This window comes from Poecilia formosa, unplaced genomic scaffold (genome assembly GCF_000485575.1).
Source record: "Poecilia formosa unplaced genomic scaffold, Poecilia_formosa-5.1.2 Scaffold1, whole genome shotgun sequence".
Classification (NCBI taxonomy): Eukaryota; Metazoa; Chordata; class Actinopteri; order Cyprinodontiformes; family Poeciliidae; genus Poecilia; species Poecilia formosa.
The window spans coordinates 473406-484946 of record NW_006799940.1 but is presented as its reverse complement, the minus strand read 5'-3'; the positions used below and the strand labels follow the sequence as shown (position 1 = coordinate 484946).

The window sequence follows — 11541 nt, the reverse complement described above, 5'->3', positions numbered from 1 at the left end:
CTTATATCAGAATCAGACTTATTGATCAAGGAATTTGATTTNGGAATATAAAAAGTATTAAAAATTGCTTGAATTACATTTAAAACTTGGTTTTTAACTGTTCAAAATGATTTAGCAATCCAGCTTGAAGTTAAAATATAAAATCTGTTACCTTCTTTAAATTTAGCGTGTCAATGGTACACTATTTTAATCTAAAACTGCAAATAGTAATCATTCTTTTATAATCTGAAACTACTTGTACATTTACTGATGTTTTAAAGGCGAAGCTCAGCTTAAATTAAAACAGACTAGTCACACTCAGTCCATCACGTCTCTCCTGCTCAATCAAATTAGTAAAAGTTGGTCAGAAACAGAAGACGTTCGTCGTGCTCCATAGTTTATTCAAACAGCTTTTGTCCACTAGATTAACAACAAATAAAATAGAGAAAAGTGTTTTAAAATCTCAGCTTCTTTGGGGTTTAGAGCACCAAATGAAACGTCAACTTCTCAGCAGGAAATTCATTGTTTCCTTTCCTCTTTAAAAACAGCAACGGTGACACAAATTACAATGACAAGGTCAGATGGCCTCGCCCAGTTTGGCCCGACACTTTCCACTGAAAACGCACCGACTAGTCCTTTCTGTCCACGAGCAAAGAGTTCAGGTTGGCCTTTAAAACAAACTGCAAACTGCATCTAATCAACACAGATCCACTGAATTATTCCCGTTTTGTCCTGCTGGCTGCATTAGTTTCTGTTTCTCACCTCATCAATGTTGCGCAGCCATTTGCTGATGTTTTCGAAGCTCTTGGCGTTAGTGATGTCATAGACCAGCATGATGCCCATAGCGCCTCTGTAGTACGAGGTGGTGATGGTGTGGAACCGTTCCTGGCCTGCTGTGTCCCTGCACAGCAAAAGTTTCACTTAGAAATGTTACATTATCATCAAATAAATTCCAGATAATACAAAAAAATAAATAAATTGTAACATAAAATATATTTCTATACGTCTACAAACAAAAACATACAAAATTGGGTAAATTAGAGAGGAACAACATCTTATTTTTCATTTAAAATGCATATTTAAAGCTTTTTGTAATGCTTTATAAGTCATTTATGACATTTTATCACATGTTGTTTTTACAGATGCACCAATCACTTCCAATACGATATCTGAGGTTTAGTATCAACCGATCTGATACAGAAACATGGTGAATTAACTCAAAACATTTCTAATTAAGAGAGAAAGTTTTCATGTTTCACACTAAAGAACATGTGACAAACAATATAAACTAATATAGGATCCAACTTCATCAAACTGAATCATATTTTCCCAATTTAGACTAGAATCAATACGTTAAAGCTGTGAGTATGTTTGTTGTGAATTGGTTGAATTAAAATTATCTTTATTCTCCATTCATATAATTTTACTTTTTTTTTTAACCATGGGAGAAAATCCAGGAGCAAAATATTTTCTAATACTGCTCAAATTTAAGAAAACATCACAAATTATACTAATGGTAAATGTTGCATCGGCTTCTTCAGATAACTGACATTTTCCTTGGTACTCCAGTGTCACCATCCATCTCCCTTAGTTTCTGACTTTAGCCATTAAGATCTGTATTATCATTGTTATTGTTGGTATAAAAAGATTCCCATCTTGTATGGATGCGAATTTCAAGAACATAACCTGAAAAAGCTGAACGTTTTCAGTGTTTGATGCATCTAAAAAACAGGGGGTAAAAATTTAAAATTTCAGCATTTCACCTGCAAAAAGCCAATTAAAAAAGAAAATTGTTTTATTTCAGTGGCAACTTTCAGCATAATCTTATCTTCTGACAAGACTGTTGAGGTTCATGTGACGTTTTATGTTTAATTCAACTGGACGTGAGGAGTTAAATTCATTTAGCTCCAAGAGTTAAATGAATTGGTTTAATCCAGAATGCCAGAAGTCTAAACAAGTAGATTCCTGCAATGTTTACATGCATCCCTGCTGCAACGTAGCTGAATAAAACGGTTAATTACAGCTTCAGCATGCTATCAAGTTTGGTAAAGAGCAGTTAATTAGATTCAGGGGAGTTGAAGCAAGAATGTATATAAAAACTGAAAACAAACAAACAAAAAAAAGGATAATGAAGTCTCTGTAAGCAAAACTGTCCTTCAAAAAGGGGCTGGTTGAGACCAAATACACCAGATCGAAGCTTTTTGTCGTCCAGTCTTTGGTAGAAAAAGTGACCCATAAAAAGACAATCATACAACTTATTGAGCTTATTTTAAATTAGTTGTTTAATTGATTAATTGCTAAGGCTGTTGCTGTGCACAGAACCCTAACAGCAAGATTATTGTTCACCAATTAAAACACCAAAGCCAGATGTTTGCCATGTAGAACCAGGATAAATGGAATCATTTTGATTAAAAGTCTAGATTGGATTTTATGGAAACATTTGGAAATATTTGACATAAACCAACCCAACTGTGAAGAAGAGACGGCTCCAAGCTGATGTAATAAGCAATAAATCCATTAAAATAAAACAAGCGGAAACATTTCCATTATTGTTTTATTCGTGTCTCTCTGTTTCTACCAAAGACTGGATGACGAAACACTTCAGCTGCTGTGCTGCACTTGGAAAGCAGACAGTTAAACTCCAGCTGGTGGAAATTATCTGTAGTGGACCAACAATGATGCAGCAAATGTCCTGATGGACTGCGGTGACCATTTCCTGTTCTTGCATAGTTCCAGGCTTGAGGGAGTTTTGTCAAACAGATGTTGTACCATGATACAAGTGAGAAACTGAAGCAGCCACACAAATAATAAAAAAGTTGGCAGTCTACAAATAAAAGCTTAAAAAAGGACTTACCAAATCTGTAGTTTGATCTTCTTTCCTTGTAATTCAACAGTTTTAATCTTGAAGTCTATTCCTGTAAAGAAAAACAGACGTGTCGGATGCATTTTACATAGTTTTGCGAGTTTATCTGAGTGACAACACAAAGAAAATCGATTAACTGAAGTAGGGTTGAAATCAATTAATCAAATTCATTGTGATTAATTGGTTGAAATCGATTAATCGTCAACTGGAATATACAGACAAAAAAAATATAAAAGCTATTTGGTGGGGAAAAAACATTTAGAGCTGTAATTAAGCCAAAACTGTATAAAATATCTATAAATTTTGCATTTGAACGCATTTTATAATTTTATAATCACCCTGTTCAGGCTTACTAAAGGAATTCTTATTTTCTTATTTAATATGGAACTAAATTATTTGTATATTTGCATCTTTCAATGCATTTCTAATGTATGAAAAAGGCTTGAGTGGTTAAATGAAAAATATGTAGAATGTGACATTTTTATCCAATTAATCGTCAGAATAATTGACAGATTAATTGATTACTCAAGTAATTGGTAGATGGAAGTTTGTGTAGTTTTGTGGCAATTACACAAAAACAGACGAGTCAGATGAAAGCCAAAGAAAGAGATTAAGGAGAAGATGAGTGGAAAAAGAAAGAACGCGTTTCGATTCTGAAGAGTTATGTTTGTTCCTTTAACCCCAACAGTTCAGGCTGAAATCGAGGTAAAAACCAAAAAAATAAATTGGGTGCACCCAGGATTGATACGATTAATCGTTTCAGTCCTACTAAATACATACATCTCCACCCTGGCATATTTATTATTTTTAGCACTGTTAGTTAAAATAAACATGCAAAACAAAACAAAAATCAAAAGATAATGATTTTGTAGATTTCAAACAATATTTCACATTATAGAAATCTTTTTCTTCCCTCTGGAAGGAGTTTAAACTAAACTTTTTTTTTGTTTAATAACATAAGTGTTTTTGTTTTGAGGTGTTCTGATAGAATATAATACAAATTAATTTATGGCAGCTACTTTGGGAAGAACTGTGACATTCAATGGTTATTTTCATAAGACATTTAGGTCAAATATTGTAAAGTCAAGTGATTTAATTTTAAAAAGTATGAAAAAGTACAGCACCAAAATGAAATAAACCACCATTAACACTAGTTAGAAAAGTTTTCATGAGTTGGTTGAAGATCTAGTCTAAGCCCTGTGATTCATTCCTTCTTGTGAACCTCGTTTTTGGTCAGTTCTGCTTCAGTCAGGACGTTTTCCTGGTCAAAACGTTGAAGAAACAGCTGCGTTTTAGGAGGGGTGGAGTCGCAAAACAACGAAGGAACTGCCTGCCAAAATGTGACTCACCAGATATTATGGACACCCTTGGGGGAGAAGCAGTGGGAAAGAAAGTTTTAGTTGCTTCAAAAGACGCATAAATAATATAATCCGGGATGATGTATAGAGAAAAAGGGACAGTTTTATTGATAACAGTCCATTATTTTTAAACACTGGCCTCAGCATTGGGAAGTTGGGTAAAAAAGATTCACTGGAAAATGGACATACTTCCCTAAAATAGGACTTCAATGACAATCTAAGCTGAAAGAGGATCAATTCTTTCCAAACATAAATACAAGGCACTTTCCAGTTGCCGTGGAAATAAAAACCCCAGAAAGCATTTTTTAAATGACAGATCATCAGAAAGATATTAAGCAAGAGCCAGGTCATCCTGAAGAAAAGCAGCCTGGATAATGACAGAGGGGGTTTCCCAGCCGGGTATTTTGAGAAGCAGCTGTCTCTGAAAAGGTATGAGACCTGGGCCGGAGGAAGACGACATTCCTCTTCCAGGTTTTCAGTTCTGCTCTTTACACAGTTTTCAAAGTTTGCATTTAGGGGTAGGAAGATGATTTCCATACAGCTACGCTCAGTACAGCGTTTGGAATAATTTTAAATCAAAACAACAACAATCTGGAGCCATAAACATATGTAGTCATGGTTAATACAGTCAAAGGAGAAACTTCACCACAAATCTTAATAGAGTCCATTTTTATCAAGTGAAGCGGCAACTAATGATTATTTTAGTGATTGATTAATCGATTGTTTAACGATTAATTAGATTTTTAAAAAAGGCACATTCTGTGAATATTCTATGTAATATTAAAATACATAAAATATGCAAATAAGCAATTCAATTCCTATTTTAATTAAGAAATGCATTTTATTGCCTAAAATCCAATAAATTGTTGCATTTTATTAGGTGGCATCAGATATATAATATACTATACGTGTATAAATAAACATTTATTACTAAATAAATTATTTATTAACTAAATGTATTTGAGGTCATAAAATCTTTATTTACTTATAAATAAATCTTTATTTATTTATTATTATATATAAAGATTTACCTAATACATGTTTATTTAGGCAATTAATAATTTTATTGCCTAAAATCCAATAAAATTTATATTAAAATAAACATTTTATTGCCAGGAATTGCTTTAATGATTTGTAGTAACAGATGCATCTGCAGTAAAAAAAAAAAAAAATCTGAAATCAAAATGTGAAAAGCTCGGTCCTTTCTGCTTATATTTTTTCCACAGAATTTAAACAAGGTAAAGATAAAACTAACATTTACTAAATGTTTTTTATTTTATCTAAAATGCTAATTGTAGATATATTTTTGGCTTTGTTAGTATTCTGAATATGTTGTTCTTTCAGCAAATTTCCTGTTTTGAGTCTATATACATCAGTTAATGATTAGTCGATTACTAAATTAGTTGATTTCAGTAATTGATTAATCACAATTAATCGTTTCAGCCCCAATTCCAAGCTCACAAAAAAATACACTTATTTATAGAATTTGGTTTCCATGCTGTTATTGTTTATATTTTATTTTGCAAGTATTTCAAGAGAATGGTATGTGTTTGATTGTCCAACTTTAATATTTTATTTTGGATGATTTTTTTATGATCGAACAGTAGATATAAAAGTAATAAGTGAAATAGCAAGTTAAAAAATAACTTAAGGAATCACTTGGGAACACATTTCAAATTGCAATTATTTCCCAGGCAGCAACACTAAAAAAAAACAAAAAACAAAAAAACGGCATATAATATTTCGACTGATTCCAATGATTGCTGGCAACTTTACAAATGTAAATTAAAGGTGGAACAAAGATAAAAATGCAAGTTTCCTAAACTGAAATCAGCACCATGTGGGAGCAGTTTCTGCTAAATACCAATTTTCATGTTACAACCATCAGGGCTGAAATGCAGAAAAAACTCGAGCAGCCTTTCAGACTGCACAGCAAAAATGACATGAAACATAATTTTACACAAAAAAAACACTGCAATATTTTACACTATTTAAGAGCCAGTGGTTATAGCAGAGTGTGTAAGTGTATCCAAGTCATAAAATGTGAATTACTAATCAATTTACCTTCGGTAAGTACCTAAACTTTTCCCCCCAAACGCAGCTCAACGTGCCAGAGGGACTCATAAAAAACACAATAAAGTTTTCCCTTTTGCACTGATTGGTAATAACTTTGAAAGTTTAGCAGTGGTTATAACTGAGTTTATTGCTGGTTATACAGAGACAACATTTATTACGACCTGTGCGTTTCTAGTTTAACACCTGAACGGTGCGGTTATGAGAAAATGGGCCGTGCCATTGCTTCCAGTTTATTTATGTCAAACAGGTTTCAGGTGAGATCTCCATCTAAGCTCTGCTCCTTTCACAACTAAGACATCAACAAGTTTCACCAAACAATCGACTTTAAAAAACAAACAAGACAAAAAAATATATATATATATAAAAACAATGACAACTAAAACCTGTTCTGCTGACTTTAGGCTGTTGAATTCAGTTCCACATTTCTATAAATGAAAACAGAAAACGCTGCTGCCGCTGCCAAGATCAGCAGGCCAGGGCCAAAGGTCACTCTTGTTCTTTTTTCCTCTCACTGAAAAGCCTGCTGGTCGACTGTATTTAAGAACTACAACAAAGATCTTAAAGGATTGGTTTTACTCTGCTCTTTTTAAGTAATCTTAAAAAGGGCACTTAAAAACACAATCCTACCAAGTATTTTTGTTTCTAGTAACTTTCAGCTAGATATACAAGGTTTCCCCCTGAAAACTTGCTAAGGCCGGTGGTTGGGCCGTTGTGTTTTTGAGTTAAAAATGTTTAAAGTTGACAGGAAATTTTAAAATATCATTTGATAATTATGTGTTATTGAAACATTGGAATATTATTACCTGAATACCAACTAAAAGCCTTAAAAAAATGCAAACATTGTATAAAGACTCAAAAAAATAAGCAATGCTTAGCCTGGTGGGGGCCCACAAGTAAAGCCTGGTGTCCCACCAGGCTTATAATACACTGAGGGAAACCCTGATATAGGAGTCAAAATATCCTTAATACTGATGAAAAAGTTCTAGCTTCACTGTCAGGTTTCACTTATAACTTTGAAAAGATGTCTCGTTATAAGAAAAATAATCTGCCTGTGGAACTAGAACGTTTTCATCAATGTTAAGGAATTGTTGACTTGAAACAAGCTAATATATCTTGTAAAAAGTTACAAGTTACAAAGATAATTCCTTAACTAGACCAAAAATACTTAGTAAGAGTTTGTGTTTTTGCAGTGTATTGCAAATCGTAGCAAAGATGCAGAATGAAAAGTTACTGGCAAATTACTTTTGTCTTACTTTAATTGTACCAAGATATTTGAACTAAAAACTAGACCAAAAATACTTGGTAAGAGTTTCTGTTTTTGCAGTGTAGTACAAGTCGAAGCAAAGGTGCAGACTGAAAGGCAGAAGTCTTCATGTATTGGCAAGCTCTGCAGCAGCAAAGCAGTTCATGTCTCAACTACGACAAATTAATCCAACTTGGACGCCGCTGGAAACAGCTGCTTATACTCAGGATAACTTAACAAGACATAAGTTATTAAAAAGAAATGTCGAAACGAAAGCCGAGTCCAAAGGATCAGGGACAATAATGTCAGAGCACTCTAATGTTTCATTACTACTCAGCGCGGGTCTTAAGCAATAAGAGTAAATGGAGGCCTCGCTTTGGCTGCGCCGGGATTTGACATACTTTGACACTTAACTCATGCAAGTGCGATTTTAGATGCAAGTGTAAAGTAAGGTAGAGGAAAGAGGCTGATGATGCCACCTTGGAGGATCGTTTATGACTCCCACTGGAGGATCTAAGGCATTCATACACTCACAATTCAAAGCTTCTTTGCTTTTCAGTTGCAAAAAGCTGTTTTAACTTGTAATGCTACATAAATTGCTTAAATACACCCAACAGGTTTGTTTGTTTATCCTTAAGACAACAATCAGATGTAATTCTGCAATTGTTATACAGAGTTTTGTTGACCTTATTTCAATGATTGAGTCATTAAGTCATCTTGTGTCATGTTGTGGCAACAGCTACAAAGTCCTTAAAGCCAGAGAACCTGTTTATGGTTAACGTCACCTCGTCTGTAGCCAAAATATTTTAACAAAACTGACTTGTTTCCTTTATCCCCCCAACAAGGTCTCCAGTGGTATATTCTGGTTTTAATTATTCAGCTATGGCTGCAAACCAAAATCAATGTCACCTATTGGCAATATTTTACAAAACAAATGTGGATCTGTGTGCCAGTAATACTAAACTGATTTAGTTTTTTTCAAAACAAACAAATAACATGCAAAGTTTAAACTCTTTAGTTTTTTATGTATTAGGTACAGTATTTATTGACAATAAAAATGCAAACTTCTATCTAACTTAACATGTAATAATTACAGAATGCAGGCAGAGTGCAGCTGTATGTTTCTTTACAGCAGAGAAAATTTGGCTGTTCTGAAATAATTTAAGTCATGGAAACTAAAAGAGCAACTCTATCACTCTATGAAGTTTAAAAAAATAAAGTTGCCAAGCTACAAAACACATTAACGTCAAACACAGACTGCAGGATGGATACATTAATAATTAGCCCAAGTAATTAACCAGCTACTATCAGATAATTATGTTTGTGTTAATCTATAGAGAGCAAAAGACTAAAAAAATACATTACAGTTACAATACTATAGCTACAATAATCATAACGTTATAACATTTTAGTAGCAGTAGAAATAAATATTGCTTTTAGGTTGTAAACAAAAACAACAACAATTTGTACTGTTTTTAATTATTAGGGATATACAATGAAACAATGATCATAATGTGAACATTTCCTACTTCTGCTCCCACTTTTGGAAGTTTTGTTTTTCTACTCTTACAACAACGAAAAATTATTTCAACATCCTCAATTACAATTGGGTGAGAGGAATCTATTTTGCTACCAAAAATAGGCTACAGTGTGTCAATAATGCTACTTTAATTTATACTTTTCAATTTTGGATGGGCAATTATTATTTCACCTATTGTTATTATGAAAAGGATACTTTATTAAGCCTTAAATCAACTGTAAAAGTAACAAGAAAATCTAATATATATTTGCAAACCCCCAAAACATTTTGAACTACTTTCCCAAAAGTGTTCAGCAACAGGTGGGGCAGGGAAGTGCTGCATTACTCCATGGCAAGAACTTTAAAGGTATAGACAGCTATAACTTTAAGTATAAAAACTTTACAGTTTAAAAACATTGGTTTGCATTAATACCGAGACAAAATATGACTGAACATAAAGATTATGAAGGTTTTAGTGGCAGATTTGCAAAACCTTAAACTGTATGTAATGATAGATTTATACCACTTTTATTATTACTGCTAAAAACGCTCTAAACTGTGTTGTATTGCATTATATTTTGATAATTTTACCTTGACATTGCTTATCCCTTTTTTGAAAGCATCTTTTTTGATTTGTAACGGGAGCATTACTAGTTATTGCGCTGCAGGTTTCACAATATAATTAAAACAGATTACTTTCTATTATGAGTCTAGATTGCTAGAATCCCTGTCAAAAAACACACCTAGAATTCAATTTATTTCTTTACTTCCTGTTAGCAACATAACAAAAATGTGTAGTCCTATAAAACAAGGTTTTTATTTGTCAGAATAGAGGTACAATTTTTTAATAACCCAAATAGTTTATGTTTTCATGCTATTTAACAAAACGACTTGATCGAATCAGTCCTCTTTTCGTCAGCTTTTCTAATTCTGACAAAATCTGCATACATCTCAAAAGCGCAACAAATGATGGTAATAAATGTGGTTGACCCACTTTCTAATGTATTTGACGCATTTCTATACAATGTTATGCTAATACCTATTAAACCTGTTAGGAATAATGCTAATTTTTGTGATGAATAACAGGTTGTTATGTAAATTAACAACAAAAACTGCTGCAGCTGTTTGTTTAAAAACTACAGACATTATCTTAGCATTGTATAATTTTATTGTAATGTCCTTTCAATTGGATATATAATTCTTTTGAGTGTTGCTTGTAATGAGCTTTTATTCTGTGGCATTGACAGTGGTGGCTTTTATAAACAAATTTACATATATCTGCAAAAGATACCGTCTAAATTGTAAAAGCAAACAAAGAATATTTATTATCTGGCTGTATTGGAGAAGCTAATGCTTGTCATTTGGTTTGAGGAATAGTTTTCAGAGTTAGTCACAGTATGGCCGCCCTGCAGTGCTACCAACACGTCGTTGTTAGCCACTGACATGACAAAAAATACCTCTACATTAACTAACACTTAGAGCCGGTGTGAACGTAAACTATCACAGTGTTTTATTCACTTAAATAAGAAGCAACAAAAACAGGGGTTATGGATCATCCCATAGGTTTTTTAAAGAATAATCCGAGGCCTGGAGAAACGATGCATGCTAGCAAAGCAGCTAACCAAATATGTCCTGCCTACCATTTCCAGCTGCATGGTGGGGGTCAGATGACTTTCCCAGCAGTCAAAAACCTCCGACAGAGGTCGAAAACTATCAGCAACACCTCCAACTACAAGCCCAGTTGTGTGTGTGTCATCTGGAGTTCTTACCTATGGTAGAGATGAAGGTTGTGTTGAAGGCGTCGTCAGAGAAGCGGAACAGCACGCAGGTCTTCCCCACACCCGAGTCGCCGATCAGCAGCAGCTTGAACAGCAAGTCGTACGTCTTTTTCGCCATTGAAAAATAATTATGTGTTCACCCAGATACAAAAAGAAACAAAGGACAAACTAGCACGGCTATGTGAAGTCTAATTCCAGCTCCGTGGCCAACTTGACCAACCCGCTCCAGCCCTCCTGGCTGTTAACAGTTAACAATCTGGGATTTGTTGATTAGCTTTGGCGAGCTAGTAGTAGGCTAAAATATCACCCAAATAAAGAACCCAAATACGTGTCCAAGAAGTTGATATATCCCGAACTGTTTCTTCTCTTACAACATGAGAACAAAAAGCAAAAAAAAAAAATGGTATCTCCTCCCGTGTGATTCCTCTTTTCCACTCTCTTTTCTCCCACACAGTCGGGACAAAATGGCTTCTCTCTACGTCTCTGCCCCAACTCACTCTTTCTTCAAACTAACTGCGAGCTAATTCAAATTCTCCGCACACGTCGTCATTCCAGAGCCCCGCCGAGAGCTCGACTGAGAAGAACTGGGAATAAACCAAACATGAAAGTAAATTAAATTCACTGTCTGCTAGGTGTAATTTAGCTTTTCAGATGAGATTAGAGCAGAAATACAGACGACCGCCGTCGCCTTCGAATAGGAGCCACAGCGGCGACTCCCTGGACCA

The 11541-nt window shown here is 34.1% G+C and overlaps 1 protein-coding gene across 1 annotated transcript; it reads right to left on the bottom strand.

Annotated features, from left to right (window-relative positions):
• Positions 1-708: 708 nt before the first annotated feature.
• On the bottom strand, positions 709-11541 carry LOC103135097 (ras-related protein Rab-10-like). The gene is made up of 3 exons (XM_016665908.1): positions 10808-11541; positions 2834-2894; positions 709-880 (listed from the first exon to the last, which is right to left on the bottom strand). Exons 1-3 carry the CDS (start codon positions 10932-10934, stop codon positions 724-726), a joined length of 345 nt encoding a protein of 114 aa, XP_016521394.1. The 5' UTR covers positions 10935-11541; the 3' UTR covers positions 709-723.

What these genes read in the sequence shown, in the direction of transcription:
- LOC103135097 (XM_016665908.1), bottom strand. Translation starts at nt 10,934, where the DNA reads ATGGCGAAAAAGACGTACGACTTGCTGTTCAAGCTGCTGCTGATCGGC. An exon ending in AACCTTCATCTCTACCATAG is followed by an intron (nt 2,895 to 10,807) that starts GTAAGAACTCCA and finishes TTTTCTTTACAG; the next exon opens with GAATAGACTTCAAGATTAAA. An exon ending in AAGATCAAACTACAGATTTG is followed by an intron (nt 881 to 2,833) that starts GTAAGTCCTTTT and finishes TTTGCTGTGCAG; the next exon opens with GGACACAGCAGGCCAGGAAC.